Genomic DNA, 24,999 nt, shown 5'->3' on the forward strand with positions numbered 1-24,999 from the left:
ACATTGTCAAGGTTCATCCCATGACTATGGTGACCTTGGAATAGGGAGAGGTTACTGGCCCGGACTAGGTGGTCATGCCCTCTGCAATCCCAGTAGAATGTTAGCTAGGTAATGATCTGGAGACCTCAGCATGGGCTGAGGTAGAGCTGAAAACCCATGCAGCCATGCTTGGAATACCTGAATGGGTGTGTGACAACCGAAGCACAAAGCAAAACCCAGGGTGAAAAAGAAGTGTTGGAGCCTGGAATAATGGACCATCTCTCCAAGAAAAAAGGCAAGAAGTTTGAGAAACCAACTTCTGAGGGGACACAAGCTCAGGTCTCCTCTCCTCTGGGAGAATACCTGTCAGTCCTTGAGGAAACTGATCCCCAGGAACTAGGGCCTTACACGGCAGAGCTCCTAGGCCCAGGGGGACTCTTTAGGGAAGATCTTTGCCAGAAACAAAGGACCTGTCCTATTCTGGAAAGCCTGAGACAGCAAGCTGCTGACCAGGAAAAGGGAGATGTCAGTGATCCCCACAGAACTGGCTGGGAGGACGGGCTTCTTTACAATGAGGCCAGAGGCTCCAAACCTTGTGTCACTAGGAGAGTAGTAGTGCCTCCGCAGTAAAAGGAGTTCTTACTCACACCTGCCCATGACATCCCTCTAGCTAGGCATCTTGGAGTAGATTAGTCAACCACCTCTACTGGCCAGATTTGTCCAAGAAGGTTAAAGAGTTCTGCAACTCCTGTGTCACCTGTCAAGCCAGTGTCAAGACAGGTGACAAACCAAATGCCCTCGCAATTCCACTTTCAGTGGTTGAGGTTCCCTTTGAAAGGGTAGGGATTGGCATTGTTTGTTCCCTTGATGCTCAAACAGCACCAGGGAACAGATTTATACTGGTGGTAGAGGATCATGCCACCAGGTATCCTGAGAATTCCCCTTAAGACTACCACTACCCCTGCAGGTGCCAGAGCCCTCATAAGTATCTTTACTAGAGTGGGTTTCTCTAAGGAAGTGGTTTCAGACAGAGGTAGAAACTTCATGTCTACTTACCATAAAGCAATGCGGAGTGACTTATAGGTTTACTACCCCCATACCACCCACAAATAAATGGTCTGGTTGAGAGATTCAACACGATTATGAAAGGTGTGATCACAGGACTCCCTGAAAAGTTCAGGAGAAGGGATGGCTTTTTGCCATGCCCGCTTTTCACCTATAGAACAATGCCACAGAAGGGAGTGGGCTTTAGTCCTTTTGAACTTTTGTTTGACCATCCTGTTAGGGGGCCAGTCTAATGAGGGAAGGCTGGGAGATGCCTCTCAAAGAGCCAAAACAAGACATTGTGGACTATGTGCTTGGCCTTCGCTTCAGAATGGCTGAGTACATGGAGAAAGCAAACAAATACCTTGAGGCCAGCCAAGAGCTTCAGAAGCAGTTATTTGTCCAAAAGGCTGCACTGGCAGAGAACCACAGGGCAGAAGGTACAGGTGTTGCAGCCTGTGGCTCCTAGGGCCCTTCAGGACAAATGGAGTGGACCCTACCCTATCCTATCTTTGAAAGAACAGGCGAGGTCACCTATCTAGTGGGCCGTGGCAATCCCAGAAGGCCTCACAGGATCATCCACATGAACCGCCTTAAACCCTACCATGACCAGGCTGATGTGACCATTATGATGGTCACTGATGAAGACCAGGAAGAAGAGAGCGAACCTCTCCCACAACACTGCAGATGGGTCTCTTGAGGGTGTGTCTGCTCAGACACCCTGACTGCCCAAACTGCAGACTGGCTGCACGCAGGTCCTGAGGCAGTATGCTGAGCTCTTTTCCTTGACCACTGGTCAAACTACCTGGTGTGCCCAAGATGTGGATACTGAAGACAGACTGCCTGTTAAAAGAAACATTTACAGTTTACAGTTTGATCACGTCAGGGAAAGCATCAGAGCTGAAGTCAGCAAGGTGCTGGAACTAGGGGTGATTGAGCCCTCTAAAAGTCCCTGGGCTAGCCCAGTGGTCTTAGTCCCCAGACCTCATTCCAATCAATTCCAGCCTTTCTTAAGACACAAAGGGGGTTATTCTAACTTTGGAGGAGGTGTTAATCCGTCCCAAAAGTGACGGAAAAGTGACGGATTTACCACCAGCCGTATTACGAGTCCATTATATCCTATGGAACTCGTAATACGGCTGGTGGTAAATCCGTCACTTTTCCGTCACTTTTGGGACGGATTAACACTCCTCCAAAGTTAGAATAACCCCCCAAAGTATTCAGAGGTTGTCTAAAACCATTTGAATAATTTACAACCTACAAATGATTGGGTTGGATTAGGTAATGAGAAGAGTTGATATTTGCTGGTAAAGGTTATTAATAATTTTCAAACAAATAAGACCAAATTCTTCTACATTTCTTAACTGTATGCAGGAGTTATAAAGATAGTCAAACATTTTCAAACTTCTAATCATCTTATAATTTGTTGAGGGAGGGGGGGGGGGGGGTGGGGATTCATGCCAGAACAGTGAATTTTCCTCAATATGGCAAGTTTTGCCTTCCTGTTTCCAATCGCAGGATCTACCATAGAAGCTACATGTCCTCATGTGAACAATTCAGCCAGTACAACATTTATTAGGGCTTGCCAGCCCCGTGCATTAAAAAAAATATATAAAAATGTATAGAAAAGCTGTGCTGCAGCCCTCTTCATCAATGGGTTCTTTCAACTGTCATGAACATATTGTTTCCGCTCCCCACAGTGTACAGACTGGGGCAGTCAGTCAGCTCTCCTCAGCTGCTGGCTCTCTATTTGTGAGGCATGGCATTTTGTCAGACCTCAGTATGAGCATCTCCATAAAAAGAAGTGCTCTCCAGTTAAAGTGCTCACAGGCCATTATTTTAGTTGGCCAATGTTTCTTTCTTTTCATTCCTTATAATTTTTATTTTAAGTCATCCTCGTGTGTTTAAACAGTAATTGAAAGCAAATAGTAAATTTCTTAGCACCAATAAGAATCACACTTCCCTTTGGTGTGCACTAAACTATAGAGGGTTTCTATACCTGTTCTTAGTATGCCTACCTATTAGGAAGCACCCGAGCTGCTGTATTAAAATGACGTGCAATGGTTATTTTTTTAATTTATCATTTTTATTTCTAGCATATGTTTTTTTTGTGACTAATGCTTGCAATTAAAAAAAATAGAAAAATAACCATGGTAATAGCTTGCCAAAACCTAATGGTTGACGGTACTTGCTCTTTTTGTGGGTTACAGCTCGTATGACAGGGATCTGTGAGGAGAAATAAGAACCATACGAAAAAGAGAATACACTCTTACAGAGTGAGATTTTAGATACGTGATTACCCATATTTGTAGCATCTTCTGAGAATGTTACCTTCATTTGTTGTTTCTTTTGCTTTAGAATGGACCAGCAACTTGTAGCGACAGCCTAAAGAGAGAACACAGAAATCAATCACTGCCAATATGGAAGATGCCTTGGCTAAGAAAACAAGCCGTGAAATACAAGTTGGCAGCTCTAACAATCATGCTTCACCCTTTACTTAAACATGGTGTTTTGTACCGTTAAGAGATGATAAAAAAGCAAGTGTTTAATTATTATTTCATTAACCGTCTGTATCCGCCCAGATTGGAAACAAATACATCAATTTTTCTTTAATTAAATACTGGTGCCTGGCAGGAAAACACATTTAGTTGTTGATGACAAAGCTTGCAGAATGTTTCTTACAGTGAGCAGCAGGAGCAGTTGTTCTCAATTTCACCTGTAGTTATGCCAAGATATGGGGCCAAAGCGAGTGCTATAAAGCCAAAGGTATTTGAAATGGAAAAACAATGTCAGCACAGCAAAGTTCATAGTTCTGAAATTAAGAGTCAGACTGAGAATAATACACAATAAGGGAATCATTTGTCCAAGGAAGGATATTGGAAACAGAAGATAATAATGTTTATGACACTTGTGTCCATGTGAAGCATCCAAACCTGTAAACATTATGGTAAGAGAAGAGAGGAAAAAATGTATTCCTGCACAATGGTGAGGAAGAGTCTGAATTGAAAGATGATAATCACGTAACTTTGTAACAGCCGTTGTAAAACCCATGAACCATAACTATACAGCTGACAAGACTGCTGAAAGAAGGCCAGTTGTCTTGAAACAAATGTACTTTTGCAGATTAAATACGTAGCAAATTTATTGGGATTGAGCAATGTGTTTTGATGTTGAACACATTTTTTTTTTTTTTTTTTACACTGACGTTTCTCTTAAAAAATTCCTGTGCCTGTATGCAGACGGGAGTTACACTCTGCGTTAGACAATCATTTTTGCAGAGAATTAACTTTAGACAAATTTTGATAGCGGTGCCGATGTTTGTTGCAGCGAAAACAGCACACATTTTGCAAGACTGACAAGCAGGGAAAATAGTTAGAGTCTAAATGATTGCTTTCAATGAAGACAATTTTGGATCTTTGGTAGCCAGTAAAAAGTAGTAGGTTACTCATTAATTTTCTCTTGAAGTGAACATATTGCTTTTGACATAGTAACATTTGAAGATTTAGAGGTTTTTATGATGTACCATTCGTTTGATGGAGTTTTGTAGAAGAAATATGACCGAAATAAAAAATAACTATTGTGTAGCATTAAGAATATTGTTTTACAATTTTCATATTATTTTGATAGGTATTTTGGCCTTCATGACTTGGATATGTTTCCCCTAGATCTGTTGAACTGCATATTTATAATACTGATTATTGGGATAAAATGTTAGATCAAAGAAATGTTTCTAAAGAGGATTTTAGTGAAAATGTGTACGCTAGTTTGGTAAATGATTATTTAGTCATTATGACCATTTCAAATTGTTATGTCTCCACCTACAAATCTCGTCTCAAGGGGGCGACTTGCAATCAACTTCCCCTTACATGCAGGCTGACATGAGTCATTCTCATATTGATTCTTCGTGGTCAAGACTTCTTGGAAATAAATTATGTAAATGTTGAACTTCTATTACAGAAACCTTTTAAATGTGGGGAGTTGGATTCCAGTATCGAAACTATTAAACCAATAACATTTGGGAAGAGTGTGTGTAGATTAAGTAATGTGTAACAAAGTTGTATTACAGAATGTAATGAGAAATGAGTAAGAATTAGTAGAACTTTAAATGAAGCAAAAGTGATTGAGTTGCAAGAAGAGGCTAAAGAGAGATTCAGAAATTCAAGGATGCGTCCTAGACATAACATTCAGGAGAAGAAAAGAGTTTTGTGTGAGGCATGAGAAGTCTGAATCTAGAAACGTTTGAAATGACTGGAGAAAGGGAAAGTAGTTCTAATTTTATTGTTGACTGAGTATAGGAAGTGTGGACACCCTATATATATATATATATATATATATATAGAAAATGTCACTTACCCAGTGTACATATGTTCGTGGCATGAGACGCTGCAGATTCACATGCTGTGCATTATCCTGCCATCTAGTGTTGGGCTCGGAGTGTTACAAGTTGTTTTTCTTCGAAGAAGTCTTTTTGTGTCACAAGACCGAGGGACTCCTCCCTTTCAGCTCCATTGCGCATGGGCGTCGACTCCATCTTAGATTGTTTTCTCCGCAGAGGGTGAGGTAGGAGTTGTGAATATAGTAAATGTGCCCATGCAATGGAGTAAGTATGTATGTACACAATGTGTATAAGAATAGTATTTATTTACAAATTTACAAGTTTCATTCAACTTATAACGGCTACAGGCTCCCGGGGAGGTGGGAGGGCGCATGTGAATCTGCAGCGTCTCATGCCACTAACAGATGTACACTGGGTAAGTGACATTTTCCGTTCGATGGCATGTGTAGCTGCAAATACACATGCTGTGCATAGACTAGTAAGCAGTAATCTCTCCAAAAGCGGTGGCTTAGCCTGTAGGAGTTGAAGTTGTTTGAAATAATGTTCGTAATACAGCCTGTCCTACTGTGGCTTGTTGTGTTGTTAACACATCTACACAGTAATGTTTTGTGAATGTATGAGGCGTAGACCATGTGGCTGCCTTACAAATTTCTGTCATAGGTATATTCCCTAAAAAAGCCATTGTGGCACCTTTTTTCCTAGTGGAATGCGCCTTTGGTGTAATAGGTAGATCCCTTTTTGCTTTAATAAAGCAGGTTTGAATACATTTCACTATCCATCTGGCAATGCCTTGCTTGGATATAGGATTCCCTGCATGAGGCTTTTGGAAGGCTACAAATAATTGTTTTGTTTTGCAAAACTGTTTTGTTCTGTCAATGTAATACATTAGTGCTCTTTTGATGTCTAACTTATGTAAGGCTCTTTCTGCTACTGAGTCTGGTTGTGGAAAAAAGACAGAGTCCCACTGTTTGATTTAGGTGGAATGGTGATATAACTTTTGGTAAAAATTTTGGATTTGTACGGAGAACCACTTTATGTTTATGTATTTGTATAAAGGGTTCTTGTATAGTAAATGCTTGTATTTCGCTTACTCTTCTAAGAGATGTGATAGCTATCAGGAAGGCTACCTTCCAAGTTAAGTATTGCATATCACAAGAGTGCATGGGTTCAAATGGTGGTCCCATGAGTCGTGTTAATACAATATTGAGGTTCCACGAAGGGACTGGTGGTGTTCTCGGGGGTATGATTCTTTTTAATCCTTCCATAAATGCTTTGATGACTGGGATTTGAAAGAGCGATGTTGAATGTTTAATCTGCAGATAGGCAGATATTGCTGTGAGATGTATTTTAATAGAAGAGAATGCTAGGTTAGAATTTTGTAAGTGTAATAAGAAACTTACAATGTTTTTTGTGGAAGCATGTAGTGGTTGAATTTTATTATTGTGGCAGTAGTAAACAAATCTTTTCCATTTGTTTGCATAACAATGTCTTGTAGTAGGTTTCCTAGCTTGTTTAATGACCTCCATACATTCTTGTGTAAGGTCTAAGTGTCCAAATTCTAAGACTTCAGGAGCCAGATTGCTAGATTGAGCGATGCTGGATTCGGGTGTCTGATCTGTTGTTTGTGTTGGGTTAACAGATCTGGTCTGTTTGGTAATTTGACATGAGGTACCACTGATAGATCCAGTAGTGTTGTGTACCACGGTTGGCGAGCCCAGGTTGGTGCTATGAGTATTAGTTTGAGTCTGTTTTGACTCAGTTCGTTTACCATATAAGGAATGAGTGGGAGAGGGGGAAAAAGCGTAAGCAAATATCCCTGACCAACTCATCCATAACGCATTGCCCTTGGACAGAGGGTGTGGGTACCTGGACGCAAAGTTTTGGCATTTTGCGTTTTCTTTTGTTGCGAATAGGTCTATTTTTGGTGTTCCCCATTGTAGAAAGTAATGTTGGAGAATCTGGGGATGAATCTCCCATTCGTGTGTTTGTTGATGATCTCGACTGAGATTGTCGGCTAACTGGTTTTGAATCCCTGGGATGTATTGTGCAATTAGGCGAATGTGATTGTGAATTGCCCAATGCCAAATCTTTTGTGCTAAGAGACACAGTTGTGACAAGTGTGTCCCTCCTTGCTTGTTGAGGTAATACATTGTCGTCATGTTGTCTGTTTTGACAAGAATGTGGGCTATCAGTGGTTGAAATGCTTTCAATGCTAGAAACACTGCCAACAGTTCTAAATGATTTATGTGCAGTTGTTTTTGTTGAACGTCCCATTGTCCCTGTATACTGTGCTGGTTGAGGTGTGCTCCCCACCCTATCATGGACGCCTCTGTTGTGATCATGTATTGAGGCACTGGGTCTTGGAATGGCCGCCCTTGGATTAAATTTATAGGGTTCCACCATTGGAGCGAGAAGTGTGTCTGGCGGTCTATCAACACTAGATCTTGGAGTTGACCCTGTGCTTGTGTCCATTGTGTTGCTAGGCACTGTTGTAAGGGCCGCATGTGTAGTCTTGCGTTTGGGACAATGGCTATGCATGAAGACATCATGCCTAGACGTTTCATTACAAACCTCACCTGGTAGTGTTGGTTTGGCTGCATGTTTAATATTATATTCTGGAAGGCTTGTACTCTTTGTGGACTTGGAGTGGCAATCGCCTTTTGTGTGTCGAGTGTTGCTCCCAAGTATTGTATTTGGGATGGTTGTAGATGTGATTTTTGGTAATTTATAGAGAACCCTAGTTTGTGTAGAGTTTCTATAACGTATTGTGTGTGAAGAAGACACTGTTGTTGAGTGCTGGTTTTTATTAACCAGTCGTCTAAGTATGGGAATACGTGCATGTGCTGTCTCCTTATATGAGCGGCTACTACTGCAAGGCATTTTGTGAATACCCTTGGGGCTGTTGTTATCCCGAATGGTAACACCTTGAATTGGTAATGCACGCCCTGTATTACAACCTTAAGTATTTCCTCGGAGAAGGATGTATGGGTATGTGGAAATATGCATCCTTGAGATCTAACGTTGACATGTAGTCCTGTTTTTTGAGCAAGGGAATCACGTCTTGAAGTGTTACCATGTGGAAGTGATCTGATTTGATGTAGAGATTCAGTGTTCTGAGGTCTAATATGGGTCTCAACGTTTTGTCTTTCTTTGGAATTAGGAAGTACAGGGAGTAGACACCTGTTCCTTTTTGATGGTTGGGTACTAGTTCTATTGCTTTTTTTTGTAACAATACTTGGACTTCTAGCTGTAACAGGTCTAAGTATTGTTTGGACATACCGTGTGCTCTTGGGGGCACATCTGGTGGGAAATTTATGAATTCTTTGCAATAACCATGGTGGTTAATGGCTAGGACCCATGCGTCCGTAGTTATGTTTGTCCAGTTTTGGTAGTATGCGGTAAGTCTCTCCCCCCCCCCCAACTGGTGTTGAGTGTTGGGGGTTTGTGACATTGAAGTCACTGTTTGGCTTGGGGTGTTTTAGGGCTTTGGAATTTCCCCCTTGCTTTTGGGAATTGTCCACCCCTGTATGACCCTCGAAACCCTCCTCTTTGGTACTGCCCCTGATAGGAGGGTCTGGCTTGTGAGGTGGAAGGCTCTGCGGTTTGGGAACAAAATCCCCCTCTAAACTGTGGTCTTCGAAAAGTGCCTCTGCTTTGTGGGGAGTAGAGCGCGCCCATGGCTTTAGCCGTGTCTGTGTCCTTTTTGAGCTTTTCTATTGCCGTGTCCACCTCTGGCCCAAACAATTGTTCTTGGTTAAACAGCATATTTAGCACAGCCTGCTGGATTTCCGGTTTAAAAGCCGAGCTGCGTAACCATGCATGCCTGCGAATGGTTACCGCAGTGTTCACTGTCCGTGCTGCTGTGTCTGCCGAGTCCAGGGCAGACCTTATCTGGTTGTTGGAAATCGCTTGTCCTTCCTCAACAACCTGTTGGGCAAGTTTTTGGTTTTCCTTGGGCAAGTGCTGTATTATATGTTGCATCTCGTCCCAGTGTGCCCTGTCGTAGCGAGCCAGTAGAGCCTGTGAATTGGCAATCCGCCATTGATTGGCTGCCTGTGCTGCCACTCGTTTGCCTGCAGCATCAAACTTCCGACTTTCCTTGTCGGGCGGTGGTGCGTCTCCTGATGATTGGGAGTTTGCTCTCTTTCTGGCCGCTCCCACGACTACCGAATCTGGTGTCAGTTGCTGTGTTATAAACACAGGGTCCTTTGGGGGAGGTTTATATTTCTTCTCCACCCTAGGCGTGATAGCTCTGCCTTTCACTGGGTCTTGGAACACCTGTTTGGCGTGCTTGAGCATGCCTGGGAGCATTGGCAAACTTTGATAAGAGCTGTGAGTGGATGCCAAGGTATTAAATAAGAAGTCATCTTCTATTGGCTCCGCATGCATAGCTCCATTGTGGAAAGTAGCTGCTCTTGATAACACCTGCATATATGCAGTGCTGTCCTCTGGTGGTGACAGCCTTGCTGGGTAACAATCGGGACTGTTGTCGGAGACTGGTGCATCATATAAGTCCCATGCATCCGGGTCATCCTGTGTCATCCCAGTGTGTGTTGGTGACTGCATTGGGGGTGTTGTTACCGGGGACAGCTGTGGTGAGTGCAGTGGAGAAGGCTGTGGCGCAAACCTTGGTGGTGGTGTTCTGTCTCTAGCCACCTTTGGCTTTGGCTGCATTTCCGACTCCTGGAATGCTAGCTTTCTCTTTATTTTTATTGGAGGAAGAGTTTGAATTTTACCAGTCTCTTTCTGGATGTGCAGCCTCCTTTGAGTATGGTCTGGCTCTCCCATACTGAATTCCTGCTCAAATCTGTGCCCTTGCATTTGGCTGGAAAGTCCGTGCTCTTCTGTGTAGGAACCTATCTTCGGCTCCGAGGCTGCCTTTTTCAGCACCAAAGGTTTTGGACCAGTCTTTTTCGGCTCCGAGGAAACCTTTTTCATCTTGGGCGTGTCGCCCTCTCGGTGCCGAGATGGTTCGGAGCCGGTATCTCGACCGGAGTCGGATGTCTTCGGCTGTTGGGAGGCCTTTTTCGGTGCGATGGTTGGTCACCGTGTTTTAGGGTTAAGCCATGGCCTGTTGGCGGTGGCATCCCCTTGGCCTTTATAATCTTGGAGTGAGGCTTGGCCGGGGCAGGTTTACACACAGTTTTTTGCTGTGCCTTCGGTTGCTCACTTTCGGAGTCGTTCGAGTCCGATTCTTGAATGGAGATTCTCTCCTCTTCCTCGACGTAGATCTGTTCGGCTGGTGTCGACGCCATCTGAAGTCTTCTGGCTCTTCGATCGCGTAGGGTCTTTTTCGATCGAAATGCCTGACAGGCCTCGCAAGTATCCTCCCTGTGTTCCGGTGATAGACACAGATTACAGACCAAGTGTTGGTCTGTGTAAGGATACTTGGCGTGGCAAGTCGGGCAGAAGCGGAAGGGGGTCCGGTCCATGAGTTTCGACGATGGACGCGGTCGGGTCGACCAGGCCCTGCTGAAGAGTGGAAGCCCCGAAGGGCCGCCGGAGCGCTTCTACTATCGGTGTCGATGTACTAACACTAAACCGGTACCGAGCGCAAACAATACCGTCTAATTTTTCGATACTTAGCTAACTTTCCCGATTCAAAATACGGAGCGAAGAGGAACACGTCCGAACCCGATGGCGGAAAGAAAACAATCTAAGATGGAGTCGACGCCCATGTGCAATGGAGCCGAAAGGGAGGAGTCCCTCGGTCTCGTGACTCGAAAAGACTTCTTCGAAGAAAAACAACTTGTAACACTCCGAGCCCAACACTAGATGGCAGGATAATGCACAGCATGTGTATCTGCAGCTACACATGCCATTGAACATATATATATATATATATATATACACACACACACACACACACACACACACGCACACACACTTGCACTGTTTTTTCTTCAATAGTTTGACTGCTAATGCCATTTATATCTTTAATAATGATGTTATAGAAGTTGTAATGAGTGCTGTAATATCTGGGGTAATTAGCAGTGCATGGTGAGGGCATAAATTATAGTTACTTTAGGACATGGGTTACAGTTACCTTAAATAACTAAATATAACTGCTGAATTTTCCTGGTTTTGTGTGAGTAAATTCAGAACCTAGCTATAACTTCCCTGTAACCTTTTTTTTTTCATTGAATTTCTATGTTTTTTTTTTTTACGTAAAGTAATTTTCATTACTATTCCTCAATCTAACCACTGCCGGGCTCGGCCAAAGTGGCCAGTCCCTTCAGCCAACCCCCCCTAAACACTCAACCTTTGGCCGTGTGCAGTGGGAGTTGGCCACAGGGCCTTTCTCTCTGGGTGTGAGAATAGGTGTGAGAGGACGTCTTGGTGTGTGAGAGTGGGTGTGATAGTGTCTCGGTATGAGAGTGGGTGTGAAAGGGTCTATGTGGATGTGAGAGTGGGTGTGAGAATGCCTGTCTGGGCGTAAGTAGGTGTAAGAGGATGTCTCTGTGAGAGTGTCTCTGTGAGTGAGTGTCTGTGAGTGTATGTGTGAGTGGGTGTGTGTGTCTCTGAGTGGGTGTGAGAGTGTTTGTGTGTCAGTACCTTTGCCACAAAGGAACCTGACCTGACCTTTTATCCAACAAATATCTACCCAAGGGGAGTTCTTCCTGTCTCCTTGGGTAAATGTCCAGTATGTATTTTACAACAACAGCTGTGTAATGAAGCATAAGGAAATATCACCAGTGACCTTGTGTGCCTGTTGGCAACATGATGGTTCCTGTTGCCTGTTTCTCTAGAATTCTGTGGTAACATGAATACTCCTTTAGAGAGAGGCTAACAAGACTACAAAGACGTAAATCTCCACCAAACCAGAGTCCTTCCTCTTATCTATATGAAGTAAGTGCTTCTTTGTTTTGTGGAGATGTCCTCATATTCCTTGGCATCAAGAACGCACCATCAAAACTGGCAGAAAACGCACTGGGGGGCCCTCTGGGGTGCCTTTGTACTCTTGTTGGCCTTGATATAGGAGGATTCATGTTATCACACAATTCTGGAGACAGACGCACAAGGAACATTCCCATTGCCAAACACACACACAAGGTCGCTGGAGACATCTCCTCATGGTGCATTAGGCGGCTAGTGTAGAATACACACTGGACATTTACCCAACGAGGTAGAACTAACTAACCAGTAGAAAGTACTTCAGTTGGGTAGACATTTTGTGCAAAACTGATGATTCTTGTTGGATAAATGAGCAGGTGAGCTCCCTTTCTGACCATAATGCTCATTTCACAGAAACTAAACCTCAACAGGAAGCAATGAGAAATAGAAATGTAGCAGGTACCCCAGTTGAACCTCCACTTCTGAATAGGACTAATGATCCTAACTCCTGGGCTTGACGAAGATGATGCGTTTACTCCGCAATTATATTATAAAACAATCTGAAATACTTTGTGGAGGTGAATGCATCTTTGATCTAGAGTGCAATCTGTATGTGACTGTGACAAATTAGTTTTCTTGTCCTCTCCTGGGGGGCTGAGCGAACCACCTCCCCAGGCCAGTTTTGACCCTGGCGACCATCTCACATGGGTGCCCCCTGGGTACTCAGTGTGCAATGGGATCGCAGGGTGAGCCTCAGGGCCCCCACGGTCCTAGCGGGCTCCCTGCCTCCTTCAAGAGCCAGCATTGCTTTTGCAGACAGAGAGCTGCTAAACATTCAGCTCCATGTCCACAAAAGCAATCATTTCATCTCTTTCCCTGCCTGCATCTCTGGGCCCCCCTGCATGAATTTCAGATTTAGCCCCCACACATTTCTGCAACACAGCTCCGGGGAGGTGGTGGTCACCCATGCCAATAGAAGCCCTAGGATGGGGGCCAAGTGCATCCCCCTCATATTTCAAACCTTCAATGTCCACAGAACCTGTCCTACACAGAGGCAAAATAAATAAAAATAAAAAAAATTAAAAAGGAGGGAGACCGCCCTTTTTTTTTTTTTTTTTTAGATAAATATCGGAAAAATCGGCTGATCCAGATCTGCAAATGTTTCCAACATTAATAAAAATAAAAAAAAGGTTTTTAGCCCTGGTGGAGTCCGTGAGGGACACCTAGACCACGGCTATGGGCTCAGCGTGAGCCTAACCTGGCCCCACTTTTTTTTTTTTTTTTACTTTTTTGAAAGAGAGTCCCACAATGGCTGCCAACACTTCCTTGTTGAGGTGTTGGCAGCCAATCAGATATCAGCACGGTAAAAGGAGAATCCACATCCTTTGATATCTATATTTGTTAATCTCTAATTGCTCCAAAATTATCTAACGGATTTACACCAAATCACAAAAAGCACGCTTTCTGGAGCAAGAGCTAGCTTTCACCATATTTGGTGTAACTCCGATCATCGGTTCGTGCTGTAGTCGTGTTCAAAGTCCCTATGGCAAAATGTATGTGGAAAACGTGTTTTGGGACCTCCCCCTTTTTCTCAGCCCTGTCCCCCCCTTGGTAGATCACCCCAAAACTTACAAGACAGCAGCTGAACCCACTGAAGGATAAGTTTGTTTGTGGAAAGACAGCTTATTTTAATCTGCCACTGAATTGGCTCACAACTGTTACTAGGCTTTAGTATAGCCTAGAGCAGTGGTCCCCAACTTTTTTACTCCTGAGGACACCCACCGAATCATTACAGGAAGCCGCGGACCCCAAAGTAATTTGTACAATTTAAACTTCAAACATTAAAACAGTAATTTGCAAAAAATACACAAACAAGTACACACCAAACAAATACTCAAATTACTAAAGATATAACTATTTTATATTGGAAAAAACATATGCAGAAATTGAAAACGTTTAATGGGAAAGTTGGTGCTGTGTCTTGGTGACTAACTTTTCAATGTTTGATTTTATTTCTAAAAGCTGAATCCTCAGGTTTAGAGTCTACATTCCCCAAGCGATTTCTGTTTTCATTTTTTAGGTACATAAGATCTGAGAAAGTTTTTTCACATAAATATGTGGTGGGGAAAGGAAGTAAAACCATAAGAGCCTCTCACCTTTCCACAGCCTCTCTGTCACATTTAATTAATTTGTTTTTTAGCACCTCTCATACCAGAGTAGGGTGTCGGGACTACAAGGTGTAGGATTCAAGTCATCCACACTGGTAGGCATTTTCTAAGAGTGCATGATTTGAAGAAGCATAAACTCAGGATTCAGAACATAACACTGGCTAGCCTTGCCTTTAATAATAAGAATGTATTTCTATGTAAGCAAATCTTTTTTAGCAGCATAAGGAAAATGAAAAGGTGGGAAAAAAAATTACTTTCTAATTTGTGTCATGCAGTTTGCATGCAGCTCTTTGATGGAAGTTTATAGCTGACTGTGCTAGGTTACGATTGTAACTTATAACTTCTCAGTAACAAAAGAATCTCTGTGACAAAAGCAGTAACCCACTGTGCTGTGCACATAAAATACTGCTCTTCGCATGATACACGTTCTTTGCAGCAGGCATATTAACCATTTGCGCTACCTTAGATGAGTTAAAACTGTCACTATACAAAACTCACATCTCACATCTCTCTCCAGCAGAAACATTAATCACCAGTTATCCTGACACTTATTTTTGAAGGAATGATGCTTGATCTAAAAGGAACTTTGCAGTGGTTCTTTTAAAATTGCTGCACTACGGAAGTAATAAATATAAAAATAAAAAAACACTTTTTCTGTCAGAGGCCTCAGTTGGGCAAGTGCCTTCCTGTCGTCCCAGGCCTGCGGACCCCCTGGGAATGTGTCATAGACCCCTGGGGGGTGGGGGGGGGGGGGGGGGAGGACATACCGCGGGTTAGGAATCGCTGGCCTAGAGTATATCATGTGGACTAAATGAATAAAGCTTGGTTTTGAACAAGTGCTTTTGGATATCTTTGGTGTGTTGATTCCTGTTTTGGGTGTTGCTTTAAATGATGTGAAGATTAGAAAGTTGCTGACATTAATTATTCACCTGGCAACTTATACAGCTTGCACACTGTTGGACCTGGCCCTTTAGGCAGGTTCATCCCCTGACTTTTTGCCTCATTCCTCCTATTTTTTCTGACCTCTCGCTGTTGGCTCCAGGACTCTGAGCACTTTATCACTGCTGATCAGTGCTACAGTGCAGGTACTCTCCATTCTAAAGTTGGAATGATTGGCATATACCTGATAGGCATATTTAATTTACCTGTAAATACCTTGTACAGTGGTATCCCTATACCCAGGGTCTGTAAATTAAATGCTACTAGTGGGCCTTCAGCGCTGCTTGCGCCACCTACTAAAGTAGCCTGTCTAACATGTCTCAGGCCTGCTAGCGCAAGGCCTTCGTGCACAGTTTTCTGCAACAGGGACCTGGCATCTAAATTTACTTGCCAGGCCCAGAACTTCCATTTTACTACATGTAAGTCACCCCTAATGTAGGCCCTAGCTAGTCCTATGGGCAGGGTGCTATGTAGGTAGAAGGCAGGAAATGTGCCCAGTAGCGTGGTCTGTCCTGGTAGTGACTAACAGCCTATTTGGTTTCTCACTGCTGTGAGTGCTGCCTTCTCGTAGGATTGCATTGGAAGTGCCCTGCCTTATGTCTAGGAGGTATTGTCTGATTTATGAGGGGTAGCGTAGGCATGTTTGCTATGGTTGTAATGGTAGTGAGAAATGCTGCTTACTGGTGGAAGTAGATTTTTTATTACTATTAAAGCAATGCCACTTCCAGAAAGTGAGCATTTCTCTGTGCTTATGACTGGTGTTTTGCAGCTTGACTCCAATCCACGTCTGGGAAGAGTGACAGTTGTGCTTTGTGCATACTTTTCAGACAGCCTGTACACAGGGAGAGTAGAGGTGTCACAGAACTCCATTTACATTTTGAATAGTCTTCCAGGGCTAAGAGAAGGGGGAGGCGGGGCACACATTCATCTGAAAAGGCTGTGCCCTGGCCTCACACAAAAGGGTAGTTTGCCCAAACTGATGTTTGCAGCCTGTGCTGGAGGAGAGAGGGGGCACTCCCAGAACCAGTTGTAACTGATTGGAACCTCCTCTCCCCTTCTTTGTTAACCCACTGCAAAAACTGAGTATAAGTACAGGGGATTTTTTTGAGACATTTTGGAACTGGACACAGAATGCTGCTGGAGGGACTCAGCAGGAACTGCCTTGGACTGCTGCTGCTGTGCTGACCTGTGGCCTGCCTGGTCACTGTGAGGAACTGCCACTTGCCTGCATCCACATTGCGCTGGTTTGCAGCTTGGCCCTGCCACCCAGTGCTCCATTGTACTTGCTCCCCTAGGAATAGGATGCTGTGGCCCCTGACCCCTGTAACTTCCGAAATCGCATAAGGAGCGCTTCCTTTCCCCTGATGTAGCACCTGGAGAACGCTCTGTTTACGGTGCTGTGAGAGCACACCTTCTTTAAGGTGCTGGATCTGGGCACTGTGGGTCTGTTGAAAAAGCACCTGGAGAAGCGCTTTTGGTTTGCAATCCCTTCGCACTTGGAAACGCGCTTTCGCCACTGCCCAAGATCACCACCGCGACCCGGGTGGCTTATCTGAGAGAAGCCGGGAACGTGTTGGAATTCCACTCCGGCCTGTGCCCCCGAAAAAAAGGGAAATCGGAGCAAGCATGTTCCCAGAGTGCCTCCAGGGTGAGGTACGCTATGGGGAGCACCCCGTAACACAAGCAGGCCTTACTGTGTTGGAAGGAGATGGGCAAGGAAGGAAGCCTCATCAGTGGCTCCCCGCCCCACCGGGCCCCTGGCTGTTTTGGAGATGGGCGAAGGGATGGAAGCTGCATCGGAGGCTCCCCCTGCGCCACCAGAGCCCTAACTGCGTCTTTTGAGACCACAGAGTATGATCTCCCCTTGTGGCCCCAAGTGTTGTTTTATGCTTTGCCCCCCCCATGTAGGAGGGCCAGTCGTGGTCCAGGGGGGCATCAGAGATTGCGTGCCCCGGCAGGAGCCAGATATAAAAACAGAGGGGGTGCGTGCTGCCCCCTCCCACGAAAATCACCAAACGGACCCCGTTTGCGCAGTGGAGCGCCTGGGGCCACCCCAGTTACATGATGGCACTAGAGGTGCCGTCTTTTCATCATGACAAGTAATTTGTGTTCTAAATGTTCCTGATAAGGACATTGTATACTTATGTGTTTTCCTTGTTCTCTGATGATGTGCCACATATGTGCTGATATTCCTTTTATGGGCATTCTTTGCTGATATGTTCTTTTGACTTCCCATATGTTTTATAATGTTCCTGATATGGCCATTTATGATATTTCTATGACAAGTGCATTTCTTTAGTAATGTGATTTCTGACTACTGCTTTGTCGTGGGTTATTTTGGAAGTTTTTTTTTTTTTAACACCACTCGGGAGGACTTACAGAAACCAGATAACTTGTGGTAAACTGTTCCAAAATAGGTGTTACTTTATTCTCGTTTGTGTACTTTCTTTTTCCCTTTTTACACTCCTTAAGTAGAGCTCTTCAAATCGTCCTTTTTCTTCTTCTTTTGGTCTCTCTCTCTCTCTCCTTCTTTTCTCTTCTAGCTCTTCCTTGGGGGATCTTGTACATGATTCTCTCTTTTGTTTCTTTCAGATATGTCTCACGGCCCCATTACTGTCGTATAGGAGCATAAGAGAAAACAGAAGACCGGCAGAGACAGTAAGTGTATTGGGGATATATACATTTATAGCACTTATAGTGGGGAAGTTAAAGTGAGGGTTTTAGTGCCAAACGTGACCACACTGTGTCAATGTACTTTGTTTTGTGCTCATATATTTATCTAGTGCTTATTGTGAAATGTGCTCCCAAGAAAACACCATGTTTTTTTCCCCTGGTAGTCTAGTTTCTTGAGGACTTTTCCCTTTTCTCAAGTATTCTTGTCTTAGGTTTCTCCTTCCCCCCACCCCACCCCCTCCCTGGCCGTTAATTCTCTCTTCCTGCTCTTTTTTCTTTCTTTTTAACAGAGTAGTAGCAGAGCCCTGGATATGGACACGTACCTGGGCTAGCCACGTCCCTCCTGGGACGTGGCAGGCTGCTGATTCACGAAACTGGGACTCATGAACAACCTCAGCGTTCTGCTTCCTCTCCCCGCTCTTCTCCAGTCTCTGCTCCGTGTTCTCTGCAATCCGGTCTCCACTCCCAGTCTCCGCACACAAGTCTCTCCCTCCTTCTTCTGGGCGTCCGCACTCCTCGTCCCTCGCCTCAGCATCTTGTTCCTCTTTTCCGTCCCGTCGTGCCTCCTCCTCTGGGTTCTTGGCCCGTGTGCTCCGACTCAGGCATGGGATTCCCTTTACCATGCCCCTGGGGCACGCTTCTATCGGCCCAGGTCCCACGTCTCTTCCGGTGGGGTCATCGACCCTGTTACATGCTCATGTTGCAGAATAATAAGTAACCTGTGTGTTATGTGTGACTACTGCTGGTTCTGCAGAGTAACTATTGTGTAACGTTCTGACAACTGCTTGAGTAGCAGGGTATTACTGGCATGTTGCGTTTGGTCTAATAATTATGTTGAGTACAATACAATTTATTATTATATAACTTGGTGTTGTGTTTCCTTTGTGGTGGGGATAGTGCGGCACGTGTGTTGTGTGTGTTGTGCAAACACTTTACACATTGCCTCTGCGATAGGCCTGACTGCTCATGCCAAGCTACCAACGGAGTGAGTAGGGGTTATCTTGGATGTGTAACTCCCTTGCCCTGACTAGAGTGGGTGGGTTCTGCCTTGCTTAGGTGCATATCCTAGCCAACCAGAAACCCCATTTCTAACACAAACACAAATAATAAAGAAAGTTTTCATGATTCTCTCCTGCCTTTAAGGTCAATAGTCCATATGAATATTTGCTCTTCGATTTATTACTTGCTCTGTGCTGGACCGTTTTTGGTTCCAGCTGTAGACTAGAATAGAGCACAGCTACCAATGCCTACGGGGATCCACATTTATTTGAATTTTGAAGATTCTGAATTGAATTGCCTAATCATTGACATCTCTACTGCAATATTTTTTTTTAGATTTTAAATAAATCTTCATTTTTTGTAGTTGAACCCTGTCCCATGTGGATTTTCCAGTGTGGATGTCTGGTGCAGATTTTCCTATGTTGCGTGTGGATTTTCCTATGTGGTTTCTCAAGGTTTCCTTGTAATTAATGCCTAGAGCTCTTGCCATTTGGGAATCACAGACTGCCCTGTTCCGTAAGCCCTTTCAATGGCAAAAGACTGCAGACAAAGATAAGTTCATAGTTGAAATTATAGTAAACCTAGAGACGGCAAAATGGATTCCAATGGTATTTTCATTATAGAAAACAACCAGTCCAATCAGATTTATAGTGGGTTTTGCTATGTGCATATAATACTCAGGTGTTGGCAAAACCAATAGGTCTCGCCTTTATAATGCAACTACTGAACTGTTGACTTTGCTAATGTTTTTTTTTTTACTTTTTTTTTTTAAATAATACTTTACAGAGAAACATTTCAACATAATGGAGGAAGTTGCTCCAGGGTAACGTTTGTGCTTCTTGTGTAATACACAACTCAGGAAACAGAAGAAAATGTTTTGAAAAAACAGAAATGTGATGTGTATTTTTTCACTAAAATTATTTTAAAAGAGCAATAGGCTATTTTAACAAATGAATCATGGTACATGAATGAACTGGCTAACTGATGTCACCAGAAATTAAGCAGTATGTTTCACATTTGAAAAGTAGGAAGCATACATTTTTACTTCTTCTTTTATGAACCCAGCAAAATAGTGTCAAGTCAGCTTGTGCGGTCTTATCCTTAGTGCAAAAAACAAACTGCAAAAACAAAAAATAGGACGTGTCTCTTTTTTTTCTTCTTTTTTTTGTGCAATTGTGCAAGTTTTGTGATATGAAATCAGGTATCGTTTAATGATGAACCTCCACTTAACTACAAGATATTCAATATTCTTATGATCTGCTGGGTGTGCAACTTTCTTTCCGACCCGGATTCAGGCTGATAGTTCTGAATACCTATGCAAGATCCGTTCCCCGTGGGTCAGAATCAATGGTTCTCACCCAGTTGACGGACTACATAGAGCTTTTGGACCCTTCAGATCTCTTGATCATAGCAGGCGATTTCAATTGTTCTTTTGTGTTGGACAATACTATCAGTAATCTGACTACTGAAGAGGACGAACTTTGGGGTATTCCCCAATCTAAGGAAAGGGTGTTTTCTCCCGTTTCCTGTGTTGCATCTCAGTTGTCTTCCCTTTGCCTGAAACATGGCCGGAGAGAATGTAACGGCCGCACTAAATCTGATTCAAAGCGAGCCATCACTTTCAAGCGAGGGCTTTCCTTTAGCACTATTGATTATATCCTGGTGGACATTAGGCTATGGTCAAGTTCACTGGACATGGAAATGTTATCTCGCTTGGATAGCGATCATAATCCTCTGTGCCTTGTACTGACCAACCATGCATTTTTAAGAGTCCAGCACACAACGAATACTAATGTCCCACTCCCTTACCTGAACCATAGACGTTCTCGGGTCTGTTGGCCAAAGGTTGAATCTAATCCGTACTTGATTGGGGAAATATATTTGTAAGGAAATGCCTCCTTGGCATGGTTGCCCCCTGACTTTTTGCCTTTGCTGATGCTATGTTTACAATTGAAAGTGTGCTGAGGCCTGCTAACCAGGCCCCAGCACCAGTGTTCTTTCCCTAACCTGTACTTTTGTATCCACAATTGGCAGACCCTGGCATCCAGATAAGTCCCTTGTAACTGGTACTTCTAGTACCAAGGGCCCTGATGCCAAGGAAGGTCTCTAAGGGCTGCAGCATGTCTTATGCCACCCTGGAGACCTCTCACTCAGCACAGACACACTGCTTACCAGCTTGTGTGTGCTAGTGAGGACAAAACGAGTAAGTCGACATGGCACTCCCCTCAGGGTGCCATGCCAGCCTCTCACTGCCTATGCAGTATAGGTAAGACACCCCTCTAGCAGGCCTTACAGCCCTAAGGCAGGGTGCACTATACCATAGGTGAGGGTACCAGTGCATGAGCATGGTACCCCTACAGTGTCTAAACAAAACCTTAGACATTGTAAGTGCAGGGTAGCCATAAGAGTATATGGTCTGGGAGTCTGTCAAACACGAACTCCACAGCACCATAATGGCTACACTGAAAACTGGGAAGTTTGGTATCAAACTTCTCAGCACAATAAATGCACACTGATGCCAGTGTACATTTTATTGTAAAATACACCACAGAGGGCACCTTAGAGGTGCCCCCTGAAACTTAACCGACTGTCTGTGTAGGCTGACTAGTTCCAGCAGCCTGCCACACCAGAGACATGTTGCTGGCCCCATGGGGAGAGTGCCTTTGTCACTCTGAGGCCAGTAACAAAGCCTGCACTGGGTGGAGATGCTAACACCTCCCCCAGGCAGGAGCTGTGACACCTGGCGGTGAGCCTCAAAGGCTCACCCCTTTGTCACAGCCCAGCAGGACACTCCAGCTAGTGGAGTTGCCCGCCCCCTCCGGCCAGGCCCCACTTTTGGCGGCAAGGCCGGAGAAAATAATGAGAAAAACAAGGAGGAGTCACTGGCCAGTCAGGACAGCCCCTAAGGTGTCCTGAGCTGAAGTGACTCTAACTTTTAGAAATCCTCCATCTTGCAGATGGAGGATTCCCCCAATAGGGTTAGGATTGTGACCCCCTCCCCTTGGGAGGAGGCACAAAGAGGGTGTACCCACCCTCAGGGCTAGTGGCCATTGGCTACTAACCCCCCAGACCTAAACACGCCCTTAAATTTAGTATTTAAGGGCTACCCTGAACCCTAGAAAATTAGATTCCTGCAACTACAAGAAGAAGGACTGCCCAGCTGAAAACCCCTGCAGCGGAAGACCAGAAGACGACAACTGCCTTGGCTCCAGAAACTCACCGGCCTGTCTCCTGCCTTCCAAAGATCCTGCTCCAGCGACGCCTTCCAAAGGGACCAGCGACCTCGACATCCTCTGAGGACTGCCCCTGCTTCGAAAAGACAAGAAACTCCCGAGGACAGCGGACCTGCTCCAAGAAAAGCTGCAACTTTGTTTCCAGCAACTTTAAAGATCCCTGCAAGCTCCCCGCAAGAAGCGTGAGACTTGCAACACTGCACCCGGCGACCCCGACTCGGCTGGTGGCGATCCAACACCTCAGGAGGGACCCCAGGACTACTCTAAGACTGTGAGTACAAAAACCTGTCCCCCCTGAGCCCCCACAGCGCCGCCTGCAGAGGGAATCCCGAGGCTTCCCCTGACCGCGACTCTTTGAACCTAAAGTCCCGACGCCTGGGAGAGACCCTGCACCCGCAGCCCCCAGGACCTGAAGGACCGGACTTTCACTGGAGAAGTGACCCCCAGGAGTCCCTCTCCCTTGCCCAAGTGGAGGTTTCCCCGAGGAATCCCCCCCTTGCCTGCCTGCAGCGCTGAAGAGATCCCGAGATCTCTCATAGACTAACATTGCGAACCCGACGCCTGTTCCTACACTGCACCCGGCCGCCCCCGCGCTGCTGAGGGTGAAATTTCTGTGTGGACTTGTGTCCCCCCCGGTGCCCTACAAAACCCCCCTGGTCTGCCCTCCGAAGACGCGGGTACTTACCTGCAAACAGACCGGAACCGGGGCACCCCCTTCTCTCCATTCTAGCCTATGTGTTTTGGGCACCACTTTGAACTCTGCACCTGACCGGCCCTGAGCTGCTGGTGTGGTGACTTTGGGGTTGCTCTGAACCCCCAACGGTGGGCTACCTTGGACCAAGAACTGAACCCTGTAAGTGTCTTACTTACCTGGTAAAACTAACAAATACTTACCTCCCCTAGGAACTGTGAAAATTGCACTAAGTGTCCACTTTTAAAACAGCTATTTGTGAATAACTTGAAAAGTATACATGCAATTTTGATGATTTGAAGTTCCTAAAGTACTTACCTGCAATACCTTTCGAATGAGCTATTACATGTAGAATTTGAACCTGTGGTTCTTAAAATAAACTAAGAAAAGATATTTTTCTATATAAAAACCTATTGGCTGGATTTGTCTCTGAGTGTGTGTACCTCATTTATTGTCTATGTGTATGTACAACAAATGCTTAACACTACTCCTTGGATAAGCCTACTGCTCGACCACACTACCACAATAGAGCATTAGTATTATCTATTTTTACCACTATTTTACCTCTAAGGGGAACCCTTGGACTCTGTGCATGCTATTCCTTACTTTGAAATAGCACATACAGAGCCAACTTCCTACATTGGTGGATCAGCGGTGGGGTACAAGACTTTGCATTTGCTGGACTACTCAGCCAATACCTGATCACACGACAAATTCCAAAATTGTCATTAGAAATTGATTTTTGCAATTTGAAAAGTTTTCTAAATTCTTAAAAGACCTGCTAGGGCCTTGTGTTAGATCCTGTTTAGCATTTCTTTTAGAGTTTAAAAGTTTGTTAAAAGTTTGAATTAGATTCTAGAACCAGTTTTAGTTTCTTAAAAAGTATTCCAACTTTTAGAAGCATAATGTCTAGCACAGATGTGAATGTGGTGGAACTCGACACCACACCTTACCTCCATCTACAGATGAGAGAGCTAAGGTCACTCTGTAAACTAAAGAAAATAGCAATGGGCCCCAAACCTACCAAAGTACAGCTCCAGGAGCTTTTGGCAGAGTTTGAAAAGGCCAACCCCTCTGAGGATGGCAACTCAGAGGATGAAGATAGTGACTTGGAGGGAAATTCCCCCCCTCCAGTCCTACTTAGGGAGAGCAGGGCTTCTCAAGCCCTGACTCCACAAATAATAGTCAGAGATGCTGGTTCCCTCACAGGAGGGACCAACAACTCCGAAATCACTGAGGATAACTCCAGTGAAGAGGACATCCAGTTAGCCAGGATGGCCAAAAGATTGGCTTTGGAAAGACAGATCCTAGCCATAGAGAGGGAAAGACAAGAGATGGGCCTAGGACCCATCAATGGTGGCAGCAACATAAATAGGGTCAGAGATTCTCCTGACATGTTGAAAATCCCCAAAGGGATTGTAACTAAATATGAAGATGGTGATGACATCACCAAATGGTTCACAGCTTTTGAGAGGGCTTGTGTAACCAGAAAAGTGAACAGATCTCACTGGGGTGCTCTCCTTTGGGAAATGTTCACAGGAAAGTGTAGGGATAGACTCCTCACACTCTCTGGACAAGATGCAGAATCTTATGACCTCATGAAGGGTACCCTGATTGAGGGCTTTGGATTCTCCACTGAGGAGTACAGGATTAGGTTCAGGGGGGCTCAAAAATCCTCGAGCCAGACCTGGGTTGACTTTGTTGACTACTCAGTGAAAACACTAGATGGTTGGATTCAAGGCAGTGGTGTAAGTAATTATGATGGGCTGTACAATTTATTTGTGAAAGAACACCTGTTAAGTAATTGTTTCAATGATAAACTGCATCAGCATCTGGTAGACCTAGGACCAATTTCTCCCCAAGAATTGGGAAAGAAGGCGGACCATTGGGTCAAGACAAGGGTGTCCAAGACTTCAACAGGGGGTGACCAAAAGAAAGGGGTCACGAAGACTCCCCAGCAGAAGGGTGATGAGACAACCAAAACTAAAAATAGTAAAGAGTCTTCTACAGGCCCCCAAAAACCTGCACAGGAGGGTGGGCCCAGAGCCTCTTCACAAAACAATGGGTACAAGGGTAAAAACTTTGATCCCAAAAAGGCCTGGT

At 44.6% G+C, this 24,999-nt stretch overlaps 1 protein-coding gene across 2 annotated transcripts in view; it reads right to left on the bottom strand.

Annotated features, from left to right (window-relative positions):
* MIGA1 (mitoguardin 1) overlaps positions 1 to 24,999 on the bottom strand; it is a 457,181-nt gene that overhangs the window by 69,707 nt on the left and 362,475 nt on the right. For both annotated transcript variants that reach the window (XM_069232246.1, XM_069232247.1), the window contains exon 14: positions 3,355 to 3,408. In XM_069232246.1, coding sequence (XP_069088347.1) covers positions 3,355 to 3,408 — 54 coding nt within the window. The remainder of the gene's footprint in view (positions 1 to 3,354; positions 3,409 to 24,999) is intronic.

The sequence above is a fragment of the Pleurodeles waltl genome, chromosome 4_2 (genome assembly GCF_031143425.1).
Source record: "Pleurodeles waltl isolate 20211129_DDA chromosome 4_2, aPleWal1.hap1.20221129, whole genome shotgun sequence".
Taxonomy (NCBI): domain Eukaryota; kingdom Metazoa; phylum Chordata; class Amphibia; order Caudata; family Salamandridae; genus Pleurodeles; species Pleurodeles waltl.